The 18,995-nt window shown below is 41.0% G+C and overlaps 2 protein-coding genes across 8 annotated transcripts in view; both read right to left on the bottom strand.

The window, feature by feature from the left end:
* LOC115581325 (trichohyalin-like) overlaps window positions 1-4,609 on the bottom strand; it is a 35,658-nt gene extending 31,049 nt beyond the window's left edge. For 2 of the 5 annotated variants that reach the window (XM_030416310.1, XM_030416314.1), the window contains exons 1-2: window positions 4,405-4,609; window positions 576-852 (exon numbers count right to left, since the gene is read on the bottom strand). The gene's annotated coding sequence lies outside the window, so the exon portion shown is untranslated. The remainder of the gene's footprint in view (window positions 1-575; window positions 853-4,404) is intronic. The other 3 variants (XM_030416313.1, XM_030416312.1, XM_030416311.1) reach the window with 3 other exon arrangements.
* Window positions 4,610-7,144: 2,535 nt separating this feature from the next.
* Window positions 7,145-16,864, bottom strand: LOC115581927 (RING finger protein 10-like). 3 transcript variants are annotated; one of them, XM_030417521.1, is made up of 17 exons: window positions 16,299-16,864; window positions 14,382-14,563; window positions 14,061-14,266; window positions 13,894-13,984; window positions 13,429-13,613; window positions 13,145-13,281; window positions 12,822-12,976; window positions 12,089-12,218; window positions 11,667-11,918; window positions 11,333-11,466; window positions 10,201-10,318; window positions 10,010-10,111; window positions 9,783-9,920; window positions 9,605-9,696; window positions 9,442-9,499; window positions 8,263-8,430; window positions 7,145-8,170 (listed from the first exon to the last, which is right to left on the bottom strand). In XM_030417521.1, exons 1-17 carry the CDS (start codon window positions 16,462-16,464, stop codon window positions 8,097-8,099), a joined length of 2,388 nt encoding a protein of 795 aa, XP_030273381.1. In that variant the 5' UTR covers window positions 16,465-16,864; the 3' UTR covers window positions 7,145-8,096. The 3 variants fall into 3 exon arrangements, with proteins under 3 accessions (XP_030273381.1, XP_030273379.1, XP_030273380.1); XM_030417519.1 differs by having other exon boundaries at window positions 11,667-11,916; window positions 12,081-12,218; window positions 16,299-16,863; XM_030417520.1 differs by having other exon boundaries at window positions 8,263-8,427; window positions 11,667-11,916; window positions 12,081-12,218; window positions 16,299-16,863.
* Window positions 16,865-18,995: the final 2,131 nt, after the last annotated feature.

The following is an 18,995-nucleotide window of genomic DNA, read 5'->3' as shown; positions in this document are numbered from 1 at the left end:
TTAACCGATAAATGATTGTAAAGATAGCCAACTATCTATCAAAGTAACTGCTTAAAACTTCCATGCGTACTCTTAACCAGCTGTAATCCATCATGCTGACATATGTAAATGTGTTTCGGGCGCTGTAGTGATCAGGACGGTGTAGCTTTAAGCCCGATCCTGAGACAGGGGAAGGGCCGGACAGCTGAACAATGTCACTGTTTTCTTTTTCATGTCGTAACACAGGCAAATCAGGCTCTGACACTGAACGAGGGATTCCACTGCTGACCGTCGGCTCCTCCCATTAATGAACTTGTTTATCTACAATGTGAAGGAGGCTCCGTGATAAATGTGAGATAACTGGAGTGCATCTGACACACGATGACGATAATCGGTTGTTTCTGTAGTCGCGGAGATAAACAGAAAGAAAACATCTGAACTGAAGCACTTGCGTGTCAGCCCTTTAAGAGGCTCCTTCCTCACAGCTGATAATCATTCCCACATGTTGCTGTGTTGAGATATGTTGCTCCTCAGACCAGGAACAGAACCGTGACATGCTGGATCAAAGTGCCGCCAACTAGCTCGGCGTATCTTACCTGACCGGAGGTCAACCGTCTGCCGTGGAGCTCTGGCTTCTGTTGTAACCGAGCAGCGATGTCATATCACATGGAGGGAAGGAGGTGAAGGAGGTGAAGGAGTCTGAGAGGAGCACACACACTGAGTCAACACGGCACACAAGCTCGTCAAATCACAGCAGAGCTGCTTCAGAGGAAACACGTCTTCACTGGGATGTTCTCACGCCTCCTACCAGACAGATGATGATGATATTTACAGACAGACTTGAGTACACAGTCACACCCACTCATCTCCACACTGAAGAAACAAAAAGAAGCACAAGGAAAATCGTTAACTGAAAATCTTTTCCTGTTCTTATATTTGCATTGTTTCCACGATCACTCTCAGCTGCCATCACTCACTCACCATGTAAATCCAATCTGTCAACTCTGTGACGGAAATCAAACTTCAGTGATTGGATTATATTAAATTCACCTGTGCACCTGTTTTGAGTGCATGTGCTGCCCGACTAATGATCGATTCATAGAGAAAATAATTAACAGATTCATCGACAATGAAATATTCATAATTAACACACTATTTAAATCTCGTTAACAGGAGAAAAGGTACAAATGCACACAAACGTACAGACGAAACAAGACATTTGAGGACGTCATCTGGGGAATCTTTGGGAGACACTAACCAACATTTTTGGACATTTTCTGACACTTTATAGATCGAACAACCAATCAAGAAAATTAAGTGACAGATTAATGATTATTAATTATAAGAATATTTTGAGTTTAGAGCCCTGCTTTTTATTTTACAAAATATAACGTCCTCAAACACATGAACCTTGAAATAAACTTGAAATATCTGTAAAAACACTAAAACAGTATTGTTAAATACCGTAGATGTGTATGGTAGGATAACGGTCGGGTTTTAACCTCCTCCAGATACGTTCTGTTTGATCTGATAACTTTCTCATTTGAAGCGATGATATGATTCATTGATGATCAATAAAATCCAGTGTCTGTGTTACAGCTGCCACGATTTGTCAAATAAGACTCGTTATCAACTGTTTTATTATCCAAACTTGACAATCACAGTCAGCTGGAGATCTTTGGGTTGTGGACAAAACAAGACTTTTGAGGACGTCACCTTCAAGACTTGAGGACATTTTATAGACCAGAAAAATAACTGTTTAACAAAGAAACAGCAAAGACAATGATTGTTAGTTGCAGCCCAACTATCAACACTGTGCACGGCTCAGTTTAATGACTCTGTGTGATCTTTTTTTTCTCTGTGCATCAACTGATGAGTTTTGTTGCCTTTCTGAGGAGCTGATCAAATCATTTCTATCCGTGAATTCACTGTACAAAACAATGAAAATGGACAGAAAAGGAAACTGTGATTCTGAGGAAACGCAGTGACTTGTGCTCAGCTTACGCAGATTGAAAATGTGAAAACTTGAACTTCAGATGTTGACAGGAAACGCCTTCGCTAAGATGGAATGCTAAACATTCACTGATGGTGGGTTGAGGAGCGCAGCAGGGATTTAGGAAAGTGTCCGTACTTTACAGCCTCAGACATACTCAGAAAACTCATTACGACACAAGTCAAGAGGGCAAAAGTCTGCGGTGTTTCTGGCACAATGTATACGTTCCATATGTTGAACACTATGCATCTGTAGGAAGTAGGAGTATCTGTGATCTGTAGCAGGAAGCAGAGACAGGAGGAGAGCAGGGCAGAGGGCAGGCAGCACACTGTTTGTTGTGCTTTATGTTACACACAAAGATACAGAGTCAGTAACCTGGTTCAGCCTGTTACACAGAGGAAATTTCCTTTCATAAACAAAAGACAAGTTCACGTCAACTCACCTATTAACGCCTAAAAGAAGAAGTACAGCCTCTGAGAAGTGAGCGCACTCTCACAGTCGACTAAGAGCTTTGGATTACATTCATTAAACTTGCAAACTAACAGCGCAACATCTGAAGCTACAACTGAAGCCGTCATCCCAGACATCAATATTAATGAGATTGTGGTTTTCAGGTTTTCTTGCCATCAATAATACGTTTATAACAGGACTATTAACAGTTATCGCCCTCACGCATGACGTGCACTCTGGTAGAGAGATCATTGGAGGCTATGTTTAACCTTTAAAGTTAGAGTACAATGTCCTAACTACCAGATGGTGGATCCACAAAGCCTTCAAGTTGATCATCATCTTTGTTATCATTTCAAGATAAGGAATCATAAATCTAAAATCACAGAGGAAATAAAAACATTAACTGATCGCAAAGCATTCGGTATTTACGCATTTATTACCTTGTTGTCTGTCTTAGTAATTAGTTTTAGTCATTATAGAGATCACTGTCTGTCGATGTCTGTTTTGTCAGAAGGTTTTAGGTTTATGTCAGATTTTTGTATCATGTGTTCAATTCCTCAAAAGCCCAACAAGGTACAAGGACTGCAGATCAGCCACGACTGTAAGTCCTCTGTACATTGCATCTGTTGCATTTTTTAAATCAGATGTTACAGTGCCTTCATCTGCTATACCTGCCAAATACTATATGTAAAATAAAGAGGAGAAGTACCGAGTACCTGTACAGACTGTTACATCCTCTAATTCTCACAATAACAGACAGGTAGATATATACACAACTCTGTCTACTCCAGTAGACGTGATGCGCTAAAAGGTAAATTCTGACAATATTGATTCCACCTTTTTTAGTTTAAAATAATAATGTTATTTACACTTGAATCATTTTGATAAAACAACAATATTGGTAGTAACATTTATAGTCTTCAGATTTGATCTAAATATAGGTTCAATTGGCAGAATATACAATTAACAGGCATTAACTTCAATAATGTATTGATTGATTTCCAAATCAAACACACGTAATGGATCGTAGTTTTCTATCGAAAGTTATATTGCGTTTATTCCCATGCATAGATACTTCACTCTTAAAATTAATTATATTTAATTAATGGGTACCAGTCATGAAATTATGTTTTGATTAACAAAATAACGCTAATTTTAACATCTACCCTGCATACACAACAGATGCATCTTCAGTCACAGAATAAGATGCAGAAGAAGAATAACGTTAACATCTGGATAAAACTATTTCTAACATCTCTTATTACAGCTGAAAAATGTTTGTTTGTTTGTATTTTTTAACCTCAATGTTTGTCTAAAATTAAAAGTATTGGACAGTTATTCCAGAATCACCTTTTCACTGCACTGAGCATTAATGTGACTGTTTCAAATTAATTTATATTAAGGAAAAGACCATTCTAACAAGGATTAACCCACTTTGTGGTTCTATAGTTCATGAGCACAGTACATGTGTACCTGAAGAACAAACACACTTTATTATAAATTTTAAAAATATTTATGAAGATCATTTGTATTTATTTAACAGTAGCAGACTTGTAATTATTTACTGAGCTACTTTTATTCATTTTCTATGACAGTAGTCACCGTTAAAACCAGCCTGCCGCAGTTCATCTGCAACAAGTGTTCCTCCTCCACCTGTCCTGCTCACCTCCACCGCCTCAGACCGTGGACGGTACCAGGGTCCCTGGTAAGCAGGGGACGGGTCCAGAGTTGGCCTGCTGGGACATTTAAAGTCCCCAAAATTTGGATCAATTGTTGAATGAGCGTGACGCACTCAGAGAACCCGCAGAGCTCAAGACTGTCCGAGAACTCCGGAGACTTTAAATGAAAAAGGAAACGACAGACGCATCAACGGCTCGCTGGTTAGCAACGGCAAGCTAACAACTCAAGAAACTCTCAAAATGGAAACACTCAGTTGAACCTGGATGTTTGATCCCAAAACAAGTGGAGACAACTCGACTCACCGAACGGAAAAGTCGCTCCAGCTTCTTCTTCTCTCGTCGAAACAACTTCAAACACGATGAATCGATCCGACCGAGCGGACTGATAACGAGCCGTGACAGCTAGTTAACGCAGCGGCTAGCAGAGCAGCTAACTTAGCTGGTTTTCCTCAGCTAGCCCGCGGCTGCCTGTCCGGCTCAGGTTGCACTGTTGTTGACAGGCGGGACGACACGAGCCGCTGACTGGTCAGAACCCGCACGAGCGTCAATGAGCGCGCACCGCGAGCGAGAACCGGATATCACCTTCAAAATAAAATGTAACAGAAACATAAAGGCACTGATGTCGGATTAAATTTGGAATAGTCAGATGTAATCAATGCATTTATTAAAAAATCAGATCACAAAAAAGAAATCACTACACCAAACCCAGATTACATTTTAAAAAAACGTTGTATTTGATTATATCAATGTTGTAAACAGTCATACTTGAGTAAAAACTAAGATATTATTTAAAATAATCCTTTTTTAAAAGTGAAAGTCACCCATTCGAATAGAACTTCAGTAAAAATCAGTACCTGATATAAAATGTATTAAGCATCAAAAGTACAAATAAAAGTAAATAAAACCTTAAAAGGCCTGTATACTGTATTTTGGTTTTTAATTTTATTGCAGATTAAATAAATGAATTTTAAAAAATTCTACTTTGGAGAATTGCAATATAAGTAGTATCCATATTTACTGAATTAATGTAGTAAATGTACTTTGGATGTGCGTCCACTACTAAATATTTTGGAATACAAGCAGATAAATGACTTCTGTCAGGTTTCAAATTTTGTTAATTGTGACTTAACTCATATTTTCATTAGTTTTTTAATAACAGTCATGGAGTTTATATTCCTTTGTTTTATTTACATTGAAAATTGAAGATGACCATTTTGAGTAAACCATCCATGTGTAAACACAACTTGCAAGAATGTTGCAGAAGCACACAGGAAACTTCAGTCTGTTGTTATAGGGGACATTTTGATTTGAGCAACTTTAAATGCTAAATATGCTAAATGAACTTGTTTATTGAGAAGATTTTGAGAATTTTAAAGAGTAAACAGAGTATTTAGTGTTTGTGACGGCGTTCATTTTTCGTATGTACTGGAAAATGTTCCATTTCTAATTCTAAAAAATTAAAAGTATTTATATTAGATATACATATATTTTTGTAATCCAATGAACTTTTTTAAAATTAATTTTAAATCATTTGTATCCAGTGACTGAATACATTTCAAACTGATCTGACTCAACTCTGGTGAGCAGTGAGAATAAACCTTCGGCGCAACTTTTATTTTGAAGGTAAATCACCGACTTCCGGACTAACGTTGATCTTAATGTGGAGAACCTGACGCGGCTGCAGCTTCCTGCCGGGCTGGATGTGGGATTATCCCATCGATCCCATTCCGGTTATATGGAGTTAATTGATTAGGTGAAAATAAACAGTGCGGCTGCCAGTTCCTAAAAGTTCATTAGAAGAAGACTTTGTAAAGCCTTTGTATGTAAGAGCTTATGTTTTTATACAAAAAGCCTACAAACCTTTGGAAAACGTTTGAGTATCAACAAATAAACCTTCTACTTTCAACTTCCTGTTTTTTGTTTTTTTTTTACTATTAATTTAGATAATAATAATAAAAGTAATATTATAAATAATTTGATATTCTAAAATGGTAAAATAAGCGATTTAAAAGTAGCGTGAGCACAGCAGCGCGTTTGGTAGTTAGCTAGCACCTTGCAGCTATCATCAGGGCAGTTAGCTTATTAGCAGGACTAGTTTAGCTGTTTTTAACATTAGATTCAGCTTCTGCCTTATTTATGTGAGATAAACTAATATATTACTTCACCAAAATTGACATATTTATCCATTCAGTTAAGGTTAGCTGCAGCTACATCTGGTTAGCTTTAGCAGGATTTGGCTTTCTTGCTTTAGCTGGCATTAGTTGAGTTGACTTTGGGTTTATATATTTTTTACTGTGGGATAAAATAATGTATTCAGGTAAAACAACTAATTTATTGAGATGTGTGTTTGATTTTTTTGACAGTAAACTGTTGTTCGGCTAGCGTAGGATTGGCTTTCTTACTTTAGCTAGCGTTAGCTGTGTTTACTGGTTCAGTTTATATGGTGGGACAAACTAATTTATACAGATACACTTATTTACAGGGACATTAATTCACCGATATTTTATATTTATCAATGTCTGTAACAGCTAGGAGGCTAGCTGCAGCTCACTTTAGCGAGATTTGGCTTTCTTGCTTTTAGCTAGCTTTGTTGACAGATTAGATTTTTTGCTGTTTAATACTTCCCATTCAACACGTTCTTTGGAATAATACATTTCTATGATATACATAAATGATATATGGCAGTGTAAGTGTCAGCAAGTCAGATTTTTGTCTTTGCTTAATGTGTAATTACTATATTTTGACTCTGCAGAGCAGTATTGTCCCTTGAACAAGAAATAAACCCACATAATTCATGCATTTCATTAATATCTGACCCCACACCAATTTATACAACATCAACTTTATGGCTGAGATAAATCAAACTATATAACAGAGATTACACTAAATACATCAGGCTGGTCCACAGCGCCCCCATGTGGAGAAATGTAGATACTGCATCAAAAACAGGGCAGCTACTCATTAAATAGTGACTTCTAATGTTTAACCTCATCAAACGTGACCCTTTAATAATTAATGAAGTAAAGCAACAAACACTCAGGTCTTTGATTGTGCATAATAGTTTATTCATTTCGTCAGACTAGTCATGTTCACTAGCCTATCAACTTGCTTCAAAATTAAAAAGGTGAAAGAATTGTAGAACTCTCCAACAAAACACACTTTCAATCCCCTTTTTCTTTCTCCAGGTTTCAAAGCAAGTCCTTAAAACGTCAGCAAATCTCCACACATTTCCAACACTGAAATTAAAACTGGAAGAGTAATGTTTGAAGGTTAGTGAACACTCTACAACTGAAGAGAAACGGAGGAGAAACTGGATGAGAACAAAGTGCGTATTTATGGTCGGACCAGGCTGAACATACTGACGTTCTGTTGACCTAATCTCTTTAATACAATACTGTGTTTGCATGTCCTCACAGCGGCTGCAGGACGTTATTCATTCATGTTGTTGTTGTTGAGAAATACTAGAGAGTTGATCTCAAAGCAGCAGAATCTATCCTACATGTGATGTGCTACATGTGATGAGCACTGAACTAAAAATCTGTTTCCGTCTGATCTGAGGTGAAGTTCCAGATAAATGATGTCCGAGTATCCTGGAAAGATTACAGAGGTGCAGCGTATCTGCAGCTGGCTGACTGCTACTCTGATATAAAAGTGCCCTCAAATCATCTTATCCACATTACTCATAGATCCTCGGGGGTCGGGGAGGTTACAGCAACCACCTGTGATGCAAAAGCCTGAACCAGGAGCTTGTTTTAATCCTTGTTTTACTTCAAATCACCCAGAAGGCTTTTCAGTGTGACAGGAAGTTGCTGCAAAGCTTAAACAAAACGGTGGATCAAACCAATAAAGCAATGACTAAAGCAGCAGGAACTCTGGCTACATCCTAAAACCTGCGTCCACAGTTTATAGTTCAAAGAAAGATCTGCATGGAAGTAAGAAACACAAGCAGAGGGGTTATCAACTCAAGAAACGATCTGATTAATGAACTTCAGTGTCTACTTTGTGTGAACCATGGATGTGCTGAACAGAAGCTTCTGCTTCTTCTTTTTCTTCTTCCCTCCTTTCTCTTCTGAAAGGAAACACAACAAAACAGAGCTTCAGTCGAGGAGAAGATATCAGTTTGTGTTTTTACGTGGCACACTGATTTCACACATGTCAGACCTGGATCAACAACAGGTTGTGGAGGACCAGCCGCTCCGTTATCCAGCTGCAGCAGTGCCTTCTCTATGGCCTGGCTGAAGGAGTTCTGGAAGCTGGGGACGGGGACCCGGTCCGAGCCGTCGCTCTCCCCGTCGCTGTCTGCTGCTGGAGGAGCGAGCAGCTTATCTGCTGGAGCGAAACACAACGAGTGACTTCAGGAAGCCTCCAGGGAGTTCAACAGGAACACAGAACAACAGAAAACAGGTTCTACAGGAAACACGGAGCTCCTGTTATTTCACCCGCATGAAGCGCCAACAGCAACACGTACAGAAAAACAGCAGCTTAACAGACCGTTTAACAAGCAGAATGCTGTTTCTGTTAGTGTTTGTTTACTGTTGCAGGGTGTCGTTTCTGATCCATCAGAAAAGATTTTATCTTTGATAGAGAATTAACAGGGACACACTGATTTACCAGCCTGGTAACACTGCTATCAGTCGATATTCACCTAATGAGAAAACATTCACAGATGAATCTTTGACATTTATGTAACAGCTACGAGTCTTCGCTCAAGGCTAGCTGCAGCTCACTTTAGCAGGATTTGGCTCTCTTGCCTTTAGCTAGCTTTGTTGGCTGGTCATGAGTCTCCAACTGTGTCAGCCTGCAGAGGAAACCATCTCCTGTTACCGACATACATCCCTGTGCCAGGTTTAAAAGCTTCCTCATCTTCGCACCAGAAAACAAAATCCATAACTCAGATTTGTTCAGCCTCTTATGCATAAATCAACGTTGGCCGACTAGCCACAGAAGCTACGCTAAGCTAAGAAAACGGCCCGACTGAAACAAACAGCGGCCACAGGACAAGAATCACTGCTGGGTTGGGTTCCTTTCACTGAGCTGGTTTGATAAGAAGACAATAAAACGGGACTCGGAAATGTAATGTGAGCACAACATGCTTCTCTTCATTTCCTCTCCAATCAAAAAACAGCACAAGTCATTAAATAGAGTCTGTAGCTCCATCAGTTTTTTTTTAATAGTCTGTCAAATGTTCAAATGAACTTGCAAAAACTACATTCTGTCTCGAGCTTTCACTCAGGTTAAAGCGAACAGGTGCATGTTTCTGAATCAACACTGAATTAAATCCCTGTTGTCAGAATTGTAACATCAACACTTCACGTCACAACACCTTCCGTCTCGCTCTACCTTTCTTTGGAGCGATCCTGGGCCCAGCATCAGCTCTGGCTTTCCCATCTCTGAGCATCTTTATGGGACACAGTCAGGATCACAGCATGTCAAGTATAGAAGTCATGTGCTCAACATCAGCACTTCAATATTGGATTATGTTGCCAGTGCGTGCCATACACACCTGTGCAAAGGACATGCAGTGCGCGTCGTCTTCCACGCTGCCCACAGTGGGTGAAGCGCTCTGCCCGTTCAGACTCGGGAATGTGATCCCGTCTAAAACCAACAACAGGAATGTTTAACTCGCGATGTTCAATCGAACCAGAGATTAAACTTCCTGTAACGGAGGACGCTGCGCTCACCAGAGGTTGGACTGCTGCTGAGGGGTGAAGGGGGAGCGAAGGTGAAGTCGGGCTGAATCGGGAAGCTGCTGTTGTACGGCGGAGACCCGAACGCTGGGAAATGCTGAAGGTTCTCTAATCCAATATGCACCTCTGGATCTGTGTGGACAGCGAGAGACCTCAGTGTGACGTCACGCAGGTGTGTGCAGGTTTATATTTCCAGCTGTGACCTGATCGTCTGTACTTACATTTACCCTGCTTCTTGTTCTCCTCGATTTCAATTCGCTTCTCTCGGCGCTTCTCGTCCCTCACCTTCTTCTGCCTCAGACGCTTCCTCTTCTCCAGGTCGTCTGGAGGTTTAGAAGATAATCAGCTGTTACGATCTATAAAATCTACAATCGTAAATTCACCTCCTGAAAAGAAGAAAAACTGCTCCGACCTGCGAATGTGTCCAGAGTTTCCTTGGACAGGATCGGCGGCTGCAGGGCGAGCTCACAGATGCTGAACTCGCAGGTGAGCGGCAGGTGAGCCAGATAACGATGGCGGCGACGGACCTCCTGCAAGAAGCCACACAGGAAAAATCAGTTAACGGGGAAGTCTGATCATTTTCAACCTGAGTCATGGTGTCCAAGTATAATGACTGAGATTGTGCAGCCAGCAAACAAGAAATAGGCTGCAGGCAACTGTGCATCATCCAAGAACATCCACTTTATGTGGCTTCTTATTGTAATTCCAAGTGTCACAAGTTTAGAGAAATGCTCCCTCCAGCAACAGAGCTCTCGGTTTAAGAATAAGATGCTTTTTGTTCAGCTGGGAGCAGCTGCTCACTGAAGCCAGCCTCCATTTACAGAAACAATAATGACATCGTCATAAAACGCACTTCAGGTACACGTCTACATGATCCGGCTATATAGTATGCTGTGCAATGCATTCTGGGAGCGGTGCATTAGATTTCAAGAGATGGGGCATCGCGTTGGCTGCTCCTCATTTGCATAAAGTTAAATACTAGCGACTTTATGCAAATGAGATAGTTCTGGTGCGATGCGACGCCTCTGGAAACACACCAGAACTGAACACTGTCTGGTTAAACTGTCAACAGATGGCTTATTTTCTCACCCAACATGTCTTCACCAACACATTTCACTGAGATGTTTTTGTAATCTAAGAAAAAGTTTCACAACGAGACGCCATGTTGGCCCGTTTAAAGTCCTGGAGACGCTGCGACTTTTATCTAATCAGGTGCAGCCAGCATGTTTTTATGAGGCGCTGTGGCCTCACGTCCAACCCTTCCCCTGTGGACTTTATACAAAGTCAACAGGACAACAAAATAAAATGTATTTAGCAAGAATGACAATGTCGGTTTCTTGCTGAACAAAAGGGTCGTTCTCTTTAGCAAAGCCGTATATTTCTGAACCAATCCTTTGCAACATGTCGTCTGACCATCGAGCTTCAAAGTGGCAAAAACAAGAACTTCTGGAGTCACACTGCTGCCTGTTAAACAGCTGCAGGCTGCAGCTTTCTCGCTCAACACTAAACCAATCTTAAAAACTGACTGTGTGTCCGTTACTGACCTCGGTGACCGTGTGTCCCACGATCTCCACCACTGTTGCAGTGATGGTGTCAGGACTGGCCTCCAAGCTGCCGTATTCACGCAGCAGACAGCGAACATTCACAGGATGCAGGAACATCTGCTGGCAGTCGTCAGCTGGAGGAGCAACACGAGGAAAAGGTTTGAGTCAACACTGAAACTATGAGCGAAGAAAAAACAGCCGATACGACCAAGACAAACAGACTTCTATACTTTTTAGAAGGTCAGACTCACAACACATCCTTCAATGTTTCTGTTAGTTGAAAATCAACTTAAGCTGATTGGTGAGCAGCGGTAACGCAGAAGGACTGACCCACCTTGGTAGAAGTAGTAGTAGGGTCCATGCACCACACTGGTGGAGGGGCGGCCTGACTCTGGCTGGCTGGCTGGGCTCTCCTCATCAGGCTGGGGCTCCGGGGCGACATCCACCATCGCCTCTGGAGGTTCCTCCAGCACCGACTCCAAAATCCCTTCAGGGTAGTCTGGCAGCTCAGCAGCGGTGTCGTCAGGAACATCAGGGACCTCCGCCACCTCGTCATCGAATGCAGAGGCGTACTGCAGCACGGGCTACAGAGGACAAAGACAAATACACTTAGAATACCAGAAAGAAGTAGAAGCTGTGGAAGAACACGGAGGTAAAATAGTACTTTGACAACATTACAGCGTTTTATTCCAGGAAAAACGTACTCAGCTATTTTTTTATTTTTTTCAAGACGTGTTGTTGGACTCACCTTGCTGCTGCTGCTGCTGCTGGTGTTGGTCACCACTTCCTCCTCAGGAGACGATGGTTCTTCCAGAGTCAGAGAGGAGAAGTCGAGGACGTCTCCCGCGTTCATCTTCTGCTGTTTCAGCAGCATTTCCTCCTGCTCCTGAACCAGAAGGACACACAGTCAGTGTTCAGTAATCAGACTACAGCTGTTAATTCTCAGTGATTACTTTTCATGCTCAAAATGGAAAAATAACAGCATTGATTTTACATACAATGACAGAGTGAAACCCAACTAGTTGACCAGTATTTATATAGAGAGGGAACCAATTTCATTCAGTGATTTCAGACAAAACAACCTCATCGTTTGGTGTCTCAGAGGAGCCTGTAGCTTCACGTCCAGTTTGAGGTTAAATTATTAATATTTAGAAAATCGTGGAAAAGAGACACAACAGTAATGTTCCTGACATTGTTGGAGAGCGATCACGTTCAACTGCCTCGTCAATTTATCCCGTTTTCACAAATTAAAGTTATAGTAATTTTGTAAAAATCTTTTATAGTTTGTACACTATACAATCCACTTCCTGTTTACACAGGCACGGACACGCCCAGTGTACATGAATGTAATATGATGTTCAGCTCTATTTGTATTGATGAAGATGATTTCTGAAGTGGCACCAAAACACTCTTCTGAACGGAGATCATTTGTGTTCGAAAGTGCTCATTTGAAAAACCCCTGCGTGCGTTTGGACCGGGCTTTAGTTACCTGCAGCAGACAGAGGGCGCTCTGGATGAAGCAGCCGTGCGTGTCCACGTCCTGGCTGAGCTGAGCCTGCAGGACGGCCTTCTCCTCCGTCACCAGGCTCAGAGCCTGAGCCGGGGAGGCCAGCAGCAGCTTGGAGTACGGGCTGAGACACGCATCTGGACAACACAAACATTAATGAAGTCATTCACGTACAGAAAACTTAAAAAACTGCAAAGTGGAAATGGTTCTGTTGTATTCACGTCTTCGCCAGACAACAGTCCTGTTGAATAACTTTATGCCATTTAAAGTCATTTCCATATATAAATATCTTGTTTGTTTCTCACCTCCGAAGCGAACAGGCTCCTCCACCTTCACCCACTGACAGCTCGGCATGGCCACCAGAGCCCCCTTCTCCCTCCGCATCAGGCGCATGGTGATGACATCACCAACCACATACTGCCTGGTCTCCATAGCAACCACACTGCAATAAGAAACCAGCTGTCAGAGAAACCCAACTACACCAAAATGAAGAAACCTGCCTGTGTGTGAAAGCTTACGTTCTGCAGAAATATTAACTCCTCTCTTACTGCTGTCTTTAACGTCAGGCTAAACTGTTCTCCTTGTTTACCTCTTCAGGTCGTCGGTGGCAACGGCCTCGTAGCAGATGGGACACTTGGACCAGCTCTTGTCGCTAAGAGAGAGGTAGTGCAGCATGCACGGCCAGCAGAAGATGTGTCCACACCGGGTGATGCGGGCTGCCACAGGAGGGTACAGACAGATCGGGCAAGACGGCACCTCATGACTGTAGATGCGCTGCAGACGTACAAAAAACAAACAAACAACGGATTGTCATTAAATGCATCAGTGCACACGGGTACCAGTGTTGAAACCAACAGCTAACAGCTAACATTTTCTATGTCGATTTATTAATAAGTTATTTGGTTTATAAAACCTTTACCAGAGATGACGTGCTCCAGCTGGACTCGTTTCATATAAATGACAAACTTCTGATAGATTTTTGGTTACAATCAAAATGGAGACGCCCTTCGACTGATTGATTAACCGCATCAGCTCACAGACGACGAGCACTCACCACTTGCTGCACACAGTCCCAGTTGACCAGAGTGTCTGGATCAGTGAAGTGGGCCTTGTAGTCCTGGTCGTCACTCACCACAAACTGGCAGCTGAAACACAAAGTTGAGTGAGTCCACCGTTCCGGCTCTGTTTCTGCATCATGGCTTGTTTGGAGTCGCTGCTTACTTGGCCTGCAGGAATAGCTCCTTGTTGAAGGGCTTGTGCTTGTGGCCCCACTTGTTTCGGCGGCCCCAGTAGGAGTGGCCTCCCTCTCCGATGCCACTGGTGCCTCCACGGGGTTCAAAGGTGAAGTTCAGCAGGTGGTTCAGGCTTATTTTCTTCGGTCCAGCAAACTGAGCCGGGCTAAACTCGGCCCGGCGCGTCTCTGCTACCTGCAGAGACAGAAGAAGAAGAAAAATACCTCAACTTCACACTGATGCTGCATCTCTACCTCGTTTAAAATCTCCTATAATACATTTTTCTTTGATGATCATTAAGAATACCGACCTCCTCACGTCGTCCTCCGCCTGCAACTCCATACTGTCGTCCGCCTCTCTGAGAGGGTCTCTTGTCAAAATTCTTGCTTTTCTGTGAATTGGTGCGGCGCGGGCCTGGGAAAGTGTCGCTTTTGGGAAAGGAGGGCTCACGCTTGCGGCTGTAGCGCTTGGAGCCTCCATTATTTTTACCTTCTGGAACAAAAACAAAAGCAAAACCTGTGTCAGCATGACTGTTTAAGTATTACAACTCAATGTAACTTTTCCATTCTGCTGATGTAAATCTAAAATGTGTGTTTGAGTCATTTTCACCAAAGTTTGACTTTTGGGTACTTTTTACACCACAAAGAATGACAAAGATATATTTTACAGATGCAAAATAAAATCCGTGCACTGAAACAACTTCACTGGAAATTTAATGTGTCTGAATTCCCCCTGAGCGTCTTTATCTGCACCAGCTGGGCTGCAGGGTGCGACTGCTCTGGTCACGCCCTGCCACGAAAATATAGCATGTCTGATTAAAAAATTAAACTGCAGCATAAAAACATCAACTGTGAATTCTTCAAACAATATTAGCCTATCAACACATTTTCTGTTCATTACTTTGTCAGCGCGTAGCAGAAATATCTGTACGATTTAAAGAACACAGTGCAGAAAACAACTCTTTGGGTAATTTTAAATATTAAATTTCAAGTACAGTTTTATGCTTCAGTAAGTTGATGTAATTTTAGAATACATGTTATTGTCAAACTGTAAAATATCCTCATTATATATTTTTGTCTCCAGTGTTTGAATATGTAAACAAAGTCATCAGTGTTTGACTTTTCTTTTTCTTTATGCTCGTAAATATTATTTTTCTGTCTGTCCGCTCTGCGTTTTATGTTTTTTTTCTTATTTGTTGTTGAACTGTTATTCTTGTCTGTCGTTTCTTGTTCTTTACATATTCAAAATAAACATTTCAATCTATCGGATCATTGAGTGCATCAGCCGATACATCCATATCATAATTATTTTACTCCCTAATATCTTATAAATTGCGTATTTGTCAGGCTCCAATTGATTTACTTTATCATTTATAAAATGTGTATAGATTTTAGATTAAAATGTGTCATTAGGTTCCCCTGAATCCTGTGCTGGTAAATTATGATCTGGATCCCTGATTATGTTCTTTAAAATGAAAAGCTTTCAAATCTGCAAATACTGGACAGCATTTATGCTGATTAGAGGTGTTTATGATTTATGATTTATCAATTAATCGCCGTCAAGAATTTAACCAGATTAAAAATATAATAACCAACAATCATTGATGGACACAAATACATCAAAAGGTAACATAAGAGTTAAAATTATCCTTCATGATCAAATATATCAAAGTAAAATACTAAATATTAGTGTGAGGAAATGCATTTAATTAAAATTAATAATTTTAATTAAAAGAAATTACAAAATGACATTTAGAAATGACTTGCTGACATGTTCATCAGGTTACTTTATATGTTCTTTAAATTCTTGATCTAAAAGGAAAATCTCCAATATATTCAATATATCATTAATGATTAAGCGAACTAAGAATACTTAAATTCCCTAAAGCCAATACTGATATAGATCCTGAGGAGGCCAATAAAACTGTTCAACAACAAAACAACTTGTAAAGCTTGTGCTGCTTCGCTGAACAATCCAATAACAATCACTGGTATGTAAGTAACACTATGTGCGGATGTATTTGTGCAGAATGTGGCAGTTAGAAGATGAATGTGGTGTATAAATACAGACTGCAGGAGTTACAGAGCTGCAGGAGTTACAGACTGCAGCTCTGCAGCTCAGCAGGTCAAATGTTTTGACAGCGACGTCAGTCCGCAGATCAACGGAGGCCCAGCAGGCCCAGCGGCTAACCGACACATTCATGGCGTTCACACGAGCCTTCTGTCACCTGTTTTGGTCTTAGTCTCGCCCGGTGCTGGTCCTGTGGAGCTGGAACGGGGCGGAACCTTGGTGCTGGTGCTGCTGTTGGGGTTTTTCTCCATGACTGAGTCCGTGCAGTGAGTGCTGGTGTTGAGGCCGAGCTCCGGGCAGAGAGCCGCCGAGCTCTCTAGCATCAAACAGAGAAACGCAGGAGAAGGTGGTGCAGTGAGTGCGGGTCAGGCGGCCAAGGCCCTGATTCATTTCTGTCAAACGCGGGGACCCCATCACGGCGACATCTTGACGATAACAAACCGAAGAAAAAAGAAGAGACACGATTTCGATGTCTCAAGTTATGGAGGCTGATAGAAGAGAGGACGAAAGCTCGCCACGCGGGGCCAAGACCCCCCGAAGTTCAGCCTTTTTACTCGTAAAGGGAAACAAAGTGCCCTTCAAGAGGCGGGAAATGTTTTCCAAACGCTGGAAAACACGATAATTTAAAGATTTTCACTAAAAAACACCTCCGTTCCGACGAGCTTGCACTAATGGCGACGGGTCGCCAAGCAAGAAGCTGAGAGACCCGGATGTTCCTTGTCCTGCCTGCACATATATTTAGGTACGGAGGCGCCGCAGGGCACTGTGGGACATGTAGTCAGCTAAAGAGGTACAACACAGGTAAATTATATGATGGATTAATCAAAATATTATCAACTTGAGGTTTTGACTATTAAACAGAAAGTATGAGACATCACTTCCTACATCTACTACTACTGATCTCAGGATGAATATCTTATAGAAGCGCGGCAGGGCATTGTGGGAAATGTAGTCAGCTATGGAGTTACAACACAGGTAACTTATATAATGGATTTATTCAAATGTTATCATGTTGAGTTTTTGACTGTTGAACACATGGTATGAGACACCACTTACTACATCACATCTACTACTACTTATCTCAGGATGTATATCACATGTAAAAACACATATATATAATATATATAAATTATTGAAACATGACATAACTCACACTTTTACTGTCTAATTATCATTTATACATATTTACATTACTGTATCATATTGCTGTGATAAAGTATTATATTAGTTATATTACTATATTGTATAGGAACCAGTTTATCACTCTGTTTAAATGTCCCTATGTACATTATAGCCTATAAAAAGTATCGAAGATAATAATATAATTCTAACTGCACAGTATTAGTATGAATTATGTCATGTTTAAATAATCAAATATGCTGATATAATGTACATATATGTGCGTCTTTACTGTGTGACACCAGTAATGTTTAGATGGTTTTATGCAAATTCTCCAGTATGGGATCAATAAAGTATTACTGATTCTGATACAAATTGTAAGTGTGTGCAGAAGTCTTTTTTTTTACCACACAAAATATCTTCAAATTCTTTTTTTTTTTTTGAAGTTTTGTGTTTTAAGCTGTTGCCTGTTACTATTTTTTTGTTATATTTGCTAAAATTGTCATCATGATCTGACAGTAGAATAAGATACAGGTCAGCTGACTGTGGCTCCACCCAGTAGCTTTAATTTGATTTGCAATAAATCCACCGCTCCTGGATCAACACAACCAGTCAGAGTCAAGGGGCGTGTCTGAGAAGTGTCAATCATTTTCTTGCATGCTGCTGGCAGCCCCCCTCCCCCGCGCAGGCGCAGTGCCTGCACTTACATGGGCAGATAGGTTTGAGCCCAAACTGTAAACAATGGCGGAGAACAGACAACAACAACAAAGCCGGAAATTCCCCACCATTGCCCACGTCAAAGAGAAGAAATAAGAAGACTGACGACGAAAAGCAGTGTAAAAACAAAGAACTGGACCGAGCCAGAAAGCATTACGATGTTGCAGTTGAGTTATGTAGCTTGTTGGTATATCTAGCTTGTTAGCTTGTTGCTTACTCTGGTGTTTAGCATTGTCTTTATGGCTACTGGTTAGCAAAAGTGTCTTTCAAGTGACCGGGCAGTTATAACATTAGTTTGTGTTCGGTACTCTCTGAAGTGGTTGAATTGGTTTAGAGAAATAAAGTCACTCATGCTTCAGAATGGCAGCTGGGCAAAAATGTTGCTCTGGGTAATGATTACCTGGTAATTCCATCTGCCGCGATGGGAGGAATGTTGTCTGTTACTCAGGATACGGTACTCCATTGTAATTTAGTTGTATTGATTAGAAATAGAACAATCAGGACATATGTTGTTTTTTTGAATGCGCCATCTTGGTTATCTGTCCTCCTTTGTTACCATGGTTACAAACCTGCACAGCAGGCTCCTCTGTGGGAGGGGCTTAGAGGGCAGGCTGCAGCAGCAGAGAAGAAGAAGGACTGACCTGGGAGCTGTACTCATTCAAATATTCTGGCTAAATCCATTTTGTTCTCACAGCTCCAGACTGCAGCTTTAAATATTTTGCTATATGAGCTGATATAATGTACATATATGAGCGTCTTTACTGCGTGACACCATTAACATTTATATGGTTTTACAAAAACTATCCAATGGGGATCAATAACGTATAACTGATACGAACTGTAAGTGTGTGCACAAATACAATTTATTTTTATCACACAAAATACATCATCTTCAAAAATAGTGCTTTAATTTGTAAACAAAATACAAATGAGAAACAATGCACAAGTATAAATACAAAATAAATGTATTCAAACATAAAAAACTCTGTCTTCTAAATTAGACCATGTCAACACTTAA

Source organism: Sparus aurata, chromosome 5, assembly GCF_900880675.1.
Source record: "Sparus aurata chromosome 5, fSpaAur1.1, whole genome shotgun sequence".
In the NCBI taxonomy this organism is placed as follows: domain Eukaryota; kingdom Metazoa; phylum Chordata; class Actinopteri; order Spariformes; family Sparidae; genus Sparus; species Sparus aurata.
This window is presented reverse-complemented; position numbering and strand designations above follow the sequence as displayed.